This window comes from Mytilus galloprovincialis, chromosome 10 (genome assembly GCF_965363235.1).
Source record: "Mytilus galloprovincialis chromosome 10, xbMytGall1.hap1.1, whole genome shotgun sequence".
Classification (NCBI taxonomy): domain Eukaryota; kingdom Metazoa; phylum Mollusca; class Bivalvia; order Mytilida; family Mytilidae; genus Mytilus; species Mytilus galloprovincialis.
Genome location: NC_134847.1, coordinates 45476874 through 45492506, shown reverse-complemented (window position 1 = coordinate 45492506; position 15633 = coordinate 45476874). Strand labels below are relative to the sequence as shown.

The window sequence follows — 15633 nt, the reverse complement described above, 5'->3', positions numbered from 1 at the left end:
CCTTTAAAGCTTGCTGTTCAGTGTGAGCCTAGGCTCCGTGTTGAAGACAGTACTTTGACCTATAAAGGTTTACTTTTACAAGTTAATACTTGTATGGAGAGTTGTCTCATTGGCACTCATACCACATCTTCTTATATCTATTATCTTGGAACAGCAATAAAAGGATTGTTCCTTTACATTTTGTGCTCTGTATGCTATGTATGTACTGAATTTGTGTCATGGATGGATCGATACCCATATATTGTTAAGTAAACATCCCCCTAATGATTATAGTTACTTCAGAAAATTTCAGGTAAAAAAAACAAGATTAAAGGACAATAATTAATACACTTTTTTTTTTCTTAAACAGCATTATGCCATCATAATGTATTGTCTTTTATTTCGTTGCTAGGTGACCCAAATGCCTTTGATATCACAATGTCAGATGAGGACAGAATGGCTCTGATGTTAATGGTCAAAGAAGGGAAAATAACTACCCAGCATGCAATAGAAGTGGTAAGTTTTTTGGGAGAAACTGCTTGTGTCATTGTATCTCTGTCTATTTAATACTGAGACTGCTCCTCTAAATCTTAGTGTGTCAGACTGTAATAAACTCATCACAGATACTAGGATAGTTTTCTCGTTTGATTTGTTTTACATGGTCATTTCAGGCCTTTAATAGCTGACTGTGGTATGGGCTTTGCTCATTGTTGAAGGCAGTGGGGTGACCTATAGTTGTTAATTTCTGTGACATTTTGGTGTCTTGTGGAGAGTTGTCTCATTAGCAATCATACCACATCTTCTTTTTTATATTCAGCGATGCCAGTGACACCCGAATCAAAAAAGTATGCACCTTGTCAGCCATTTATATCATGGATAAGTTGATTATCTCTTTTGAAATAAATCTTTGTTTATTGTAAACTCCTTTACATCGATTCTATTTCCTGTGTTAGGATTTGATTCACTTCGTAATTCAGATTCATCACCAAACTATGTATCTATATCAATACAAATTGATAAGATATTACTTGATCTTAATAAACATGTTTCTTCGTCTGTAGTCAGCCTCTAAATTAACACATATCTCCATTTATTCTTAATCTATCGCTCCGTAACAATATCGTATCAAACATGTTTCAGACAAATCTATTGTATTTGGACAAGGCACTATTCTTAAGCAATCTCTTGTGTTTTATCAAGCTTTAGCCATCATTATTGTGTAATATTAGGCTTGATTTGGAATTATGTTTCCGATATAAGAAAGCAGTCATGTGACAATAAAAGGCGACTTGTTTCTGAAACAATTTATTTTCAGACAATCTGACTGAAATAAAGAATTCCAAGTTGAATTTGAATAACAACATACATTTCTTTTATGAAGTAATAACAGTCCTCTTTATCAAATTGGCTGTCAGTTTCAACCTAGACAGCAATTAGTTATAGCCAGACATTATATTTCATTGTTTCTTTAATTGACTCTGTTTTATTAAAATTAATCTTAGCAAGTAAGATTAGATTTTGTTTCAGATTAAAACCATCCTATTTTAAATCAGTTTTCTTGCATCTGTTCAAACTGATGTTTTGGTTTAGAATCTTTTTAAAAAATGTAAAGTATTTGAATATTGTCCAACTGCAATAGTTTGCTTTAAAGTTAATGCCTGAGATTTGCCCAAGTTCCACTGAAGTAATTTTAGTGTTGTATCATTGTATCGTTGTTGTCTTGTTGACATGCATTTTCTGTTGTTGGCAGTGTTGCATCTGTGGCATCAACAATGTTAAACCTGATGCACTTCTCCGGGTGCGAGATTTACTGGCTGTATTGAAGACCCATTGGTGGCCTTTGGCTGGTGTCCACTCTTTTGTCGGGTTGTTGTCTCTTTGACACATTATTCCCCATTTCCATTCTCAATTTTAAAGTTTGTAATTAAGTAAGTTAAAGGGGACCAAAAATCCAATTGGTTCTCTATTCCATGCATATCTGCTGTACCATAGATTAAACATTACCCTAGCATTTAGGAAGATCTCCAATTCACATGTCTTCAGTATGTATTATTAATAAGAAAGGAAAGGAAGAAGACTAATGGAATTGTAAATTTGTTTTATTGTATTGTATCAAATAATAAATAAAACCCCATGATGCTAAGTGCCTTATAATTCATTACAACTGATATAAGTGAGACTGAAGGAGGAGGCTGCCAAATTTTGTAATGCTAACAATATAAAAGTTTATATTGAAGCCTTCAAGAGAAAGATGAATATTTTATTTCGTTATTCATTCTAATGTTAATTTTTGGTTCCATTAGTCCAATCCTTGACAGTTTAAATCCCTGGAAGATAATCTCTATAATGTCTCTTTTCGCTCAAAACCAATATAAAATCATAGCTATTTTTTCTTTGCAGTATGAACAGAATTGAGAACAACCAAATTTATTTGAAGATTAAAACTATTTTCGTTTAAATATTCAGTCTAATACTTCTTTCTTTGGCTGTGTAATGTTTTGGAACCCTCAACATCAATTGCATTTTAGTTAAAACCTGTGTATACACCTTTGGTTATCTTGAAGTTCCGTTAAAACAATGTAAAAGTGCATATTCATATTTTATTTGTACTAACACATTTTAAAATAAATCACCCAGTAAAATGCAACCTTTGTTTTTGTACAACAAAGGAAGGTAAAAACCATATCCTACAAAATTGAAAAAAAACCAGCTTCATCCAGTAAAAATCCTGCTTATATTTTTCCTTATTGCATTTTGTTTTGACCTCAGATCTACTACTACAGACTAGTAGAGTGACAGCTTGAAAAGTCAAACACTTGTATATGTTAATAGAAACTCCAGGTTTTAAATATGCAACTTACCAAATCATTTCTAAACAAGCTATTAAATTTGGCTTCAAAGTATAAAAGATGTAAAAGTTAATGAAGAGTTAGTTGAAGCCAACGGCAGGTTAGCAATACATGTTCTATCAAAGTGTACAACTCAATGAAGGGGATAAAACTTAATGCAGGGAAAATACGACTTCATTTTATAGACAGAAACTTCTCTATTCTTGAATTAATTGTAAAATTACGATCACACACTAAAAGGTATTTGTTTTAATAGATGCTGTTTTAATTTCAAATACTGGGAGTTTATAAACGGCACATTATTAACTGTGTAAGCAATATGTGAGATGCACTTAGAAATAAACAGTTTTAATTATCGTAAGGTCAAGATTTAAAGGATTCTCTCTCCATGAAGTACATAAAATCGGCAGCACTCTTTTGATAAACAAAAAAAAAAAAAGGTATTTATCGGGCAATGAAAACAGTTGATAGAAGATCAGAATAAGTACTATGTTGTAAAGTACAAATATTATGAATGGCGCTTAAGAGGTATCTGTTCTGTCTCATGTCAGTTGTCGGGGGCGGATCCAGCCATTTTAAAAAGGGGGGATCCAACCAAATGCCCCCATTCAAATGCATTGATCGTAATAAAAAAAGGAGGGAGGAGTTCCAATCCCCGTAACCCTCACAACTGGTAGTAACTTTGATTTCATCATTCATATTATGTGTGTTCAATTCGTTTATTTGGATGACTATGATTAAAAAAGCAGCAAACATCACTTATACAATATGTTGCAGTAATATAAACATTGTCTACCTTGTACAAATTGTCTCAATCTATCTTAATTATAAAAATGAATTGATCCCTTGTTTTGGTAAGTTTCACTTTGCTCAACCTTTAGTTTTCTATATTGAGATTTTGTCTTTCTCTTTTGCCAGTGTTTCCAACAATCAGCAAAATGTCAGTGAAACATATTTTAGAAAAAAAATGACAACTTTCATTTTAATTGACTTTTCAGTATAAATTGGTACACAATGCTTTTCAACTTCCAACTTTAATATTTTGCTTGTTTTACTTTTTTTGATTCAAGCATCATTGATGAGTCTTTTATAGATGAAATGTGTGCCAGTGTATAATATTGCCAGCCTGGTATCTATGAGTTTATTTACAGTGGAAGTAAAGATTAGAATGACAAAAAGGATATCATGGCACAAAAAGAAGAGACAGAACTATATTCTTGAATTACAAGTGTCTCAAATGAAATATTACATCATTGGTTTAGTTTTTTTATTGAGAAAATAAAATCGGTAATTTTCTGGAATTCTCCCCCTGTAGTTTGTCCTCTGATTGTGAAGTTACGATCGTGATTGATGATATCTGTAAACTTAGATGCTTACGGAGGAAAACTTGAAATTCTATCTTTTAATGAATTCTCAGTATACTCCACAAAGTTTAAAGCTAAGTGTTTCTCAATACACATCGGTCAAACACTGAATCATCCGTTGAAATTCCTTAATTGAGAAATAGAGCAGCCTGAGGACTTTTGTAAAAAAAATAACTTGAGTAAAATAGATTGCTTGGTGATTTTGTCACAGTAGTCTAGAATCAGTGTCAGCAGATGAAACCTTGGGAATGACATTGCCAAATTGGAACTTGAATGATTTATTAGGGTTGTCGGTAAGATGTTTTTTAAGACCTGTAATTGTTTTAAAAAATGACTAATTAAAAAACAGCAGATTGAGGATGACAAGTTGCTCTAAAATGGAATCCCTGAAGAATTTAGAAATAGTCCTGGAACAAGAATTTTGGAGCCTGCATCTTTTATTTGTCGTCTCTGCTTGCCATTTTCCCCTTTATTTAATACATTCTACAGTGTACCATAGACATTTATGTTTGAATGAATGTAATTTATAAGAGTTGCAAACCAAATAATAGACTACCATGATTAAATTATTTATGTATGCAGGCGAAGATAATAATGTAAAAACACATTTTGTTCTTTGAGTTGTGCTATGAATACTCTTGAAAAGAAGATCTGGTTAAAATTGATCTATTATTTGCTTATATTGGCAGAAAAAAATAAACCCTTGTCTTGTTTTAGACAGTTGTCCTGTAAAGAAGCGTTTTTAAATTAGTGATTTTAAAAGAAAGTGATAACTTGGTGTTATTGGGTCATTGTCTCATTGGTCTTTGACCTATGATAGAAGGCTTTATTAATAGAAAAAGCTATCTTAATTAAGTCAAAAGCTGCTATGAAAATAAGAGTATTAAGTTTGACACAGAAACCTGTAATAACAATTACTCTATTGTAGGAATATATATATATAGAAATTGTACATAAAAAATAGACAAATAGGTTGCAGTTGTTTATAGCTGTTACTATGTATCAGATCCCAAAATTTTTAAACCAGTGTGAATGTAAAATGGAAAATTGTCAAATATTACAAAAAATGCTTCTACAGTGTAACCTGTGTTGTCCAACACACAGGGGGCCAAAAATGTTGAATTAAGCAGGGTGTGGGAATACTTAGGTTTTTAATGCAAGGAAAGGGATATATTAGGACCATAAAAATGTGTCGGTTAAAGCAGAATATTGGAATACTCAGGTGTCGGATTAGGCAGGTTACACTGTACATACATGCAGTTCAACATGTGATGACTGTTTCACGCTTATTCCAAATCAATAAGTCCCAGGTTAATTAAACTGTGCAGGTTTGATATAAGGATAAATTGATCTTGTTAATCTTGTGCATGATTTTGCAGGTTTTCAATATTATAGTACTTGACTATGACTAAATGATGCATCACGCTCATGTGGTACCAATATATTATCATTACTAGGTGTTGATTGTTCTTATAATTAGATGAATACTCTATCTCTCCAGGGAATATTATATTAATGGATTTGTCTTAGGGAATTGTTTTGTCTGTATTTGATGATTTTCCTGATTGTTTGGGGGTTTGTTTAAGGTGGTTGTAGCAAAATTAAGATCTATGGTACTTAGGAGGTTGTAGTAAAATTAAGATCTATGGTACTTAGGAGGTTGTAGCAAAATTAAGATCTATAGTACCATAGGTTTTACATCTATGATGGTACTTAGGAGGTTGTAGTAAAATTAAGATCTATGGTACTAAGGAAGTGTTCTAAAAACTTAAATATTTCGAATATTTCGAATAGGGTGTTTGAATTTTGTCAGCAATATTGTTGGTTTTTTTGGCATATCAAAATTTGCTAAAATTGTTGAGTGTTGAGTTAAAGATTATCCATGTAGAAATTCTTTTTATTTCAATTTTGATGCCCATGCTAGTGGTCCGTCCCTCCTCGCTTTTTTCCATCCTTCTGTCTGTTTGTCCAATTTTCAAAGGCTTGAGTGGGACAATTCATGTCCTCGAAAAACATTTTTCTTTTATTTCTAAATACAGCATTTTCTATCATTTAGTCTTTAGAATAAATCGTCTAAAACTTTAGGTTTTTAAGATTTCTGAAACACAAATCAGTTCATTTAGCATATGTATGCTCTTGGCGAACTGTGAAACTCACAAAAACAATCACAAAAAGCAGGGAATCATCATTACTTTCAAACACAGAAGTTTCAAGTGCATAATTTATAAATATTTTTGATCATTTTAAGGTGAGTGAGATGAAATTCTTTACACACCTGCTATATGCATGCCCACGATAGCATGATCAGTTCAGTAGCATTAGGTTAGAGAAAAGGATATGTAGTTAATTGATCAAATAAAACGAAAGAAATAATTAAGAGGCTAAGTGGAGGGGTTTTGATTTTGAAATTTTGTATTCATGACTGTTTTTAACTGTTTATTTATACATGTACGTGTACTTATAGTTTTTGATGATTTGAAAAAAAAATCTATTTATATCCAACTTTAAATGCAAGACTTTCTGTAAAAATGAAATAAGTAATGATGTAAAGTCTGAGTATTAGTAGTAAAGTACAGATTTGTGAAACCCTGAAAATAGCCTCTTGTTTGTTCCTCAGATATCTGGAATTCATTGTAAATCAATTTCTGCTTAAAAATGCAGACATCAGATGTAAAATTCTGAGACAAGTGAAAAAAGGGATTAAAAATTCATTTGATCTTATTGAAAGACTGGATGAAGTAGTAAAATATAGTTGATTACGGAAAGAAATAGTCACTGATATTCCGTACATTAATTTTTAAGGAGGATTCAATAGTTAGGTGATCTGGTCATGCAAATTAGCAGGTTGGTTGTGTGCCCGGCAGGAAAATGATAGGTAAACAATTGCAGGCAATAATCACCGGTAATTGTAATCATTACACGACTAGAAAGTTGTAGGTATTCGCTCAATCAATACAAGTTCAATTTATTTGATGTTCTGACGAGGAAATAACAGGAGCGATTTGATTGTACCGAGTTAATGACAGGAAAAGTTTTCCCTGAATATTAACTGTAGATTGCTTTAAAGTTTGAATATTTGGTTTTTGATCTGAGAGAAAATCTGTGTTTGGTGATCGTATTTAAATTTGCCGATGGCTATAAAAGTACAGTAGACCTGCCATTTATAGTTCTAACGTCTGTTTAAATGTTGGGTTAAACAGTGAGATTGGGTATTATTCCAGCAATTAATTGTCTATCAAAGAAAACTATACATCTGCACTTCTATAAAACCACAAATATTTGAGGTTAAGCTAAAATTTGGTTTTGCTGCTTAAAGCTACTTAACAAAGGCAATGCAAGTCATGTGCACTTTCTTCCTTCATATTTTTTGAACATAATTATATGAAATCCAAATTGCATACATTTATAAATGAATTTCTATGTCTTTCACATATTATATTTCTTATGTAAAAAAAAATGCTGTAACTTTTAATTGAGCTAATATTCGCAACTGTAGATATTGCTTTATAAAGTCTCTAACTGATGTCAGGATTTCAAAGTTATTTAGTGGGAAAAAAGGTTGAGGATGGGAAAAAAATGATTTCATCATGTTAATTTGAAATGATATTGTCTGGTAAAAGAATAGAATTGTATGGTGTCCAGTAATAAATGAGTAATGTCAACCTTGTACATAAATCTACATGTCCAAATGGTAGCTATCATTCAACAACTGTTTCCCATCATCCTCCAACCTCTGTCATGTCTCTAACTAGTTTACAGTGCCGTCTGCTGTAGTTTACAGTGTCGTCTGCTGACAGTGATGTATGGTTAGACCAGTGCTAATTGAGGAATAGCTACAGTTTCTGGCATCAATATACAGCACATGGCCACACATAGGAACAGTTTGTTGTTATTTCTGGACAAGTGTTTATTTCTAATTTGTTTACATATTCACCATGTAAAACATATTTGATTTGTTGATCTCTCACTTTTGGTTTAGGATAATTTTGTTTTGATTGTCAGTAATTATAAAGAAACCGATCTGTTTCTTTGTATATGTATATTTTTGTGTCTCCCACAGGGGAATCAAATTTGTTTGATATAATGTAAAAAATAATATGTCTAACAAGATGGAGATCACCTCTGATTTTCAAGACATCTTCCATCTTCATTATTTTCATTACAAAGCAATTTGTTTCCTATATCATTTTAAACTTTAGGGAGCTCTTTGTATCTTCAATTTTGTATTAGTGAGTGTCTAGATTTCAGAATATATATTCTGTCAATCTTTGTGGAATCGTAAAGATAATGAGGGTTTATATATATTTTTGAATAAAAAAAAACAACCATCAAGCAGAAAAATAATCCTTAAATTGAAGCTCGAGTTTTCTTAACTTTTTATTTTATTTCAGGTTAAAAGATTTGAAGATGAGAAAAGAAAAGAAATCCTTCAGGTAAAGATTGAATTTCATCACTCCATCCCATATAACAGCTATTTCTCAAATTTTTTCCCTTGAATCTTTCTCAGATGTGAATCCAGGGTTTTGTAAAATGAGGGGAGGCCCAAAACTAGGCAATGTAGAAGATGGACGTGTGAAAAGTCGATGCATTAACCTTATATGTAGGAGCCCAAGAACTCCTACCCCACCCCCTAAATCCTCCTCTATTTCTTATTGATAATTTTCCATCTCACTTTACTTCAGTTAAATAAGAGTTAAAATGCAAAATTTGATTGACATTATTTAGGAAATTTATAGTGCCCCTTTAATAAAGGATTAAGCTATCAAGGAAATTGCCTTTAACAAAAAGTTGACAATTTTTGAAAAAGATGATATGGAATGATTGTTTATAAAACTAATATCTACCAGAGACCTAACGATGTGGGTGCAAGCAACTATTTAAGTAACTTTATGATCTTCAACAATGAGCTAAACCAATAGGTATAGTCAGCTTTAAAGGCCTTGACATGACACAATGTGAAACATTCCAATTGAAAAAAAACAAACAACATGATTTATGACTAAACAAAAGTGACAAACAGCAAGCAAGGACATCCATTGAATTAAGTTCAGTCCGCAGTGAAGGCTTACATACAGTTCCATTAGTCAGAATTTCAGTCCGCAGTGAAGGCTTACATACAGTTTTATTAGTCAGAATTTCAATTTTCTGTCAAATTATTTGAAATTACATAATGGTGAAGGAAACCATAGAATGATACATAATATTGTTTGCTTCGTAATATGTTGCTTAGTAACTTTACCTCAGCCATTAAATAATACAGATATAATTCTGCAGATGCAATAAATACTATTGTGAGCGGGAATGAATTATTAATGCACCAGTTAGAGTGAAATATATCATGGAATTATTTTGTCATAATTGTGACTGCCATAGATGTTCATGATAAAATGATATCAATGAACTAATTTATCTCCGTAAATTTCCAAGTGTTGTGTGTATTTGGTTTTTGAAATTATACATTTTACACTTTCGTTTTACGGAATAACACTAAAAGGCAATTAGATAATATGAATTTGATTTTATAAAGATTAATAGTTTTCTGGCAACCAATAACAGATCTATAAACTTTCTGGATCCTTAAAATGAAATAGTTTGGTTAGGTCAAAATGTCATTTGTTGATATAAACATTTATTAATGGCAGTAAAATACAGATGGTGAGAATTTTTTTTAACTCTGAAAACTTGAAGATAAATTTCAGAATCCAAATTTTGATGAGTGAGTCTGAATAATTTGGGATTTTCCACAGCAAATAGATATTAGAAGATGGGGTATGAGTTCCAATGAGAAAATTCTCCATTTAAGTCAAAATTTGTAAAAGTATACAATTAAAGGTGATGTATGGATTTTAACACAGAGCCTTGGCTCACACTAAACAGCAATCTTTAAATGTACAGTTTTAGCAGATTATTTTAGAAAATCAAAAAAAATCTTTTGAATAAGTATGAAAATCCTAATGTTTTTCCTTCCTCCTCGATACTATGGAAATGCAAGGTATAACAAACTTTTTCTTTACTATATTTTTAGAGGAAATAAGGTTTATTAGGTCCCTGTGGTAAATCAAAAACTAAAATACATGTAGTCACTATACCTAAAAAAAAAAGTAAAGCTTGCAGACTTTTTCTGGTAAAAAGATTATTACATCTAATTGTGATTATTGATGTGATGACAACGTTTCTATTTATAACAAAACCAGATCTCTTCATGTTTAGGTTTTGTCTGAAGGCAAAAGAAGATTTTTGGCAGCTAGATCAATGGGTTATTACCAGAAGTTTGTTTGTATAAATTGCAAATCCTCGAACAACAAGCACATTCATCAGTGTATACAAACAACTAATTTTGTCTGTTTTCTTTGTAGTTTTCTGCTTGTAAACATTTCATTGAGTTGTAGATTAAACTGATTTTTTTTCCAATTATGCTGTTGTATACACTGAGTTAATGTTGCAAAAAGTATTTTTCAGCACTTTAAGCCTTTAAAGAAGTATTTCTCAGTCTTATATAATTTATTTATCTGCTTGACATGCAGTTTTTATATGCCGTGAATTATGGTATACCATTGTCTGTCTAACTCCAGCCTGCCTCAATAAACCTGTACCTAATCTTAACACAATGTTTTGTTAAATTGTTAATGCAAATTAAAGAGGCTTCAACTATGGATAGTTCTTCTTATGTTTTGCTGCAAATCCAAATGTTTTTTTTTTTATTTATAATGATTTTATTGAAATCCAATAAAAAATACCTTCTTTAATCAATTCTGGTTAATTTGTTGGTTTGGAGTAAAATAATTTGATGGAGGCGTATCATATACTCTTGGCTCGTTGATTATTTGGTGATATTGAAGGCTATAAATAAATTAATATCTTAAAGTAGGTTAAATGACCTATTACAAAAAAGTATAGGTTTAAATTAGGTCTGTTTGATTCCAAATGTTCCATTCCATTTTCTGCAAAAAAGAAGAAAACCACCCTTACAGAACATGGAAGTGTAAAAAAATATGTGTCTCAATTTGCCCGTCCTCATATACCTAACATACAAAGATACACATTTTGTAATAAAAAAAACCAACAGTTATTTAAAGAGTCACATCTGCATTCAAAACAATGGCAATCTATGGAGAATGGTTAGTTTAGTTTAGTTTAATAGTGGATTGGGAAACAAATTTTGCAACTTATATTAATCCCTTTCCACTTTGCGGGTGCAAGTGCTGCCTCGTAGGAGAATGGTTGACCGACTTATTAATGAATGTGCTTAATATAAACTTTTTTTTAAAAGTTGAAAAGTGATGTTCTTTTGATCTTTCGTGATTACAAAGCCAATAAAATAGAATTGATAACATATTAAGAATATAATGTTCCTTTTATGAATATACTAAAAATTGAAAAAGATTGGTTTCCATAGTTACGATATAAAATTGTTGATATATTCATAAAACAACAGTAATAATCTAAGCAGCCTTTGAAATTAAATCAAATGTTAAGACCTTCAGTGATCCAAATGCATTTTTCATGTGCATGCAGGGTCAAAATCAATATTAACCTTTGCAGCAGAATATATGAACCAATATTGAGGCTCAAAAACTGTGATTTTATGGTCATTTTGATTAATGAAACGGAACGTAAGTGTGACACTCAAATTAGGTTTTATTCAAAGAGTCTTTCACTGTTTAATTAATGGCTCAGGTCCATTGATTTCAACATAGTTAATCCCACACAAATCAATGTAAAATACTGCTTCTTGTCGTTAAATTTTGATAAATAGCCTTAATTTGGAACAAGAAATGAGAAAATTGGAAGCTTGGTGTCTTGAATTTTTATTGGGTTCATACACATTGGTGAAACTATCTGTCATAAATCGCAAGCTATTTTGCAAATGCATCTGTCTTGTTTTAACCACTATATATGGGATGTTCCCTAAGAATTGTTCTCTTACATTAAGTTTTAAAACAAAACAAATTTCATAGTGAAAAAAATGATACATAGATTGTGAGGAAAAATAAGTAAAAAATAACTTAGAATTGTTTAAGGATATTATTAACTTAACTTTGATCAAATTATGCACATTTATTTTAAACCGAAATGTTTTCACCAAATGACTTAAAATTCGTATATACCTTAAGCATTAAAACACATTAAAATTAGCTCTCATGCTACCATTTTTATTCTGTAATGACAAAAATGTCATTTTGATTAAATCCAGTAAACTATCAATTAGGAAAAGTTAGGCGATAAAGTTGTGTCCTTAAATATTACGAAAAAACTATTATATAGTGAAACAACACTTCTATTGCTGTTTTTCATGTAGCCAGTTGCTGGGAAACCCTTCATCTTATAGCATGGCCAATACAGCTGTATTTACTAAAGTGGTACTGAATGATATTCACTGATAAAAGAGGGACGAAAGATACCAAAGGGACAGTCAAACTCATAAATCTAAAACAAACTGACAACCCCATGGCTAAAAATGAAAAAGACAAACAAAAAACAGCACACATGACACAACATAGAAAACTAAAGAATAAACAACACGAACCCCCCAAAAAACTAGGGGTGATCTCAGGTGTTCCGGAAGGGTAAGCAGATCCTGCTCCACATGTGGCACCCGTCGTGTTGCTTATGATAAATGTTACATATCTTTTTGAAGGAAGTTATGTCCGAGTCTTCAGTAATGGATACTGTAGATTTATTATTATTCGTTGGATACATGTGAACCATAAATTCAAATGTTCAACGAATTTTAAATTTTATATAGGCTTAATTTGTATGCTGAGATTGGCAAAACCATGAAAACAATATCCATGATCTAAGAAATTCAATTTGGTACCAACGAGAATAAATGAATTCACAGTACATGTTAAGTTGATAACTGAACTTGCAAGGGCTGTATAGCCAGTCAAGGTCATTTAAAACTTCCGTCATGGTCTTAAGTTGATGATGACTTCTAACAATTTCTGTCATTCATTGTGTGACAAAGGACTTAATATATCATGACGGCTGTAACTGCTGTTTTTATTGTATATAAAAGAACAGAAATAGAACTATTCCATGTTAAAAGTCTGTATTTGAAGTTTTAATGAAAAATTTACATATTCTATTACAGTTAGAAAAAGACAGAAAGAAGAAAAAAGGAAGACCAGTGAAGTCTCCATCAGCAGGTTATACAGGTATTACCATATTATAAATTGTGCTATAGGATCATGTGTTAGTTGAACCCATATAGTGCATCTCATCATTTTGGGCTGCGGTGGCTGAGTGGTCAAAGAAGTTCATCTACTGTATCACTACGCTGTTAACACTGAAAGTGTGAGTTTGGACTTGACACCTTGCTGGCACATTTGACTCCAATCCAAATCAACAAGGATTTTGAGTTATCCTGCTGAAGGTCTTGGTTCTCATTGGCTTCTTCTATAAAAACTAACCATCATGAATTAGCAAAAAGCGGACTTAAAACACAAAAAATCAATCAACTTACCAACTGGTACATCTTATAAATGTGAGTTGTTATGCTCAATTTTGAATGTACCTATAATAATTTGTAAACCATTGTTTGAGGGTGGTAATGGGGGTACCTTCATTGACGAATAATGGTAAAAAAAAATTGGCAATGAAATTAAAGGTAATTTTTGGTGTATGACAACAATTGATTGATTTTGACAAATCACACGTTAATTTTTTCCAAAATGACGGTAACAATAATTATTTCAGATCCGGCAAATCACCATAAGAATATTCTGTTGAATCACGTTAAATTATAAGCAATCTAGCTGATGCTAATTGTAGCCGAAAAATTACTGTTTGACACCTGACGGTGAAGGACATTACTACCCTCTTGTTTGTCTGTTCATCATCTTCTTTGATTGATTCTGTATCCTTCTTCATCTAATGATTGTTGACTGCTCCCTTTTTATCATGAATTTGATTTTTGAAATTCTGAGATACATTTTTAAAAGCGGTTTCCGACAGTAATTTTACGGAATTGATGGCTGACTACTGTTAGTTTAACAAACAGCAGCTCTTTGTTTTCCACTGAAATTAAGAATGACATTATTGTGTAATGAGTACCACACAGTCCTTTGGCTATGATTGTGCAAGCTAATTTCTATTCACGTTCACATGAATAAACATTATTGAGTGCCATCAAGCCAAGAAGTCCCAAAGCTATATATTCTATTTTGTCCTTAAATCAGACTTTTTTTGATGAAGGCAACTTTTTAATTGGTCATTAAATATTTTTATCTAGCGATTTTAGCCAATTATCCCTAATTTTTCGTACTTTTTGATGTTGATGATCTCTATGCCTTAGAAGTGATTGTTTAAAGTCACTAAAAATATGATTTTGTACTTAAAAAGGAAAAAGGAGAAAACAAGTTTAATAGTTTATTAATCAAGTATTGGTTAGAAATCAATCTAGTAAAATATGAAATGTAAAAATAAAAAGATGTGGTATAATTGCCAATGAAAAAACACTCCAACAGAGACAAAGTTAACAACTATTAGGTCTCTGTACGACTTCATCACAGAGGAAAACCCATACAGTGTATCGATAAAAAAGATGTCAGTCAAAATCTATATTTTAAATCTTTTACAAACAAAGGACAAGGTTCACTTATGGCCCAAAATGGCCTAAAATATCAACTTTATCATAAAACACCAAAAAGTTCACAAATTAGTTCGTAAATGGGTCTATTTCAAAAGTCCTAATGCTCAATAAATCAGTTCTTTTTATGAAAGTATGTTATACTCTCCAAATTAGGCCCATTTTGGACATTTTGTCAAATTATGATGATTTTGGGCAATTTTCAGACCTAAAAGCTTCAGGAAATATTTGGCCGCCACCTACGATGCAAAATGTTTTGTAACCAAAAGATTCCAAATGTGATATAGAATTCATCAATATAAAAACTTTTTGGATCGTGGATGGTGGCCAAGGTTAATTATGCAAAAACAATTAAAGTTTTGGACAAAATTGACCAATATTCACCTAAACTACAAATAATGTATATTTAAGTGGTCATAGCTTCAAAAATTTTAAAGGAAGGTGCCAAAAAAGTATATTTTAGTCTTAACAGTATTATCACAAGTATTTCTATTTGAAATTTGTAATTGTTTGGCCTGATTTAAAAAACATTAAAAATTTAGGGCCAATTTTAACCCTTCGTGAACCTGCTCCTTTATAGCTGAAAACTACTTCCAAACCATAACTTGTTTTCCCAATATGTCAATTCTGTTTTGCTTTTGTTAACATCTGTCTAAAAATATATGTAGACAAGCTACCAAAATTCTGACACATGTACCTTACAATTGTTTTATTGCTCTAATTGAAATTTAAGTTGAACTGAATATTATTTGGTTAAAAGGTGTAAACATTTTTTAATATTTAAGGTTAAGATATGAAGATTTTTTTTGTACTGTGGTTTTGATGTAAAAGATGCTTAAAAATATTTTGG

At 31.4% G+C, this 15633-nt stretch overlaps 1 protein-coding gene across 2 annotated transcripts in view; it reads left to right on the top strand.

Annotated features, from left to right (window-relative positions):
- The window catches only part of LOC143047636 (uncharacterized), a 71950-nt gene that overhangs the window by 38155 nt on the left and 18162 nt on the right, over nucleotides 1-15633 (top strand). For both annotated transcript variants that reach the window (XM_076220806.1, XM_076220805.1), the window contains 3 exons: nucleotides 392-495; nucleotides 8584-8625; nucleotides 13287-13350. In XM_076220806.1, the coding sequence (XP_076076921.1) occupies nucleotides 392-495; nucleotides 8584-8625; nucleotides 13287-13350 (210 nt within the window). The remainder of the gene's footprint in view (nucleotides 1-391; nucleotides 496-8583; nucleotides 8626-13286; nucleotides 13351-15633) is intronic.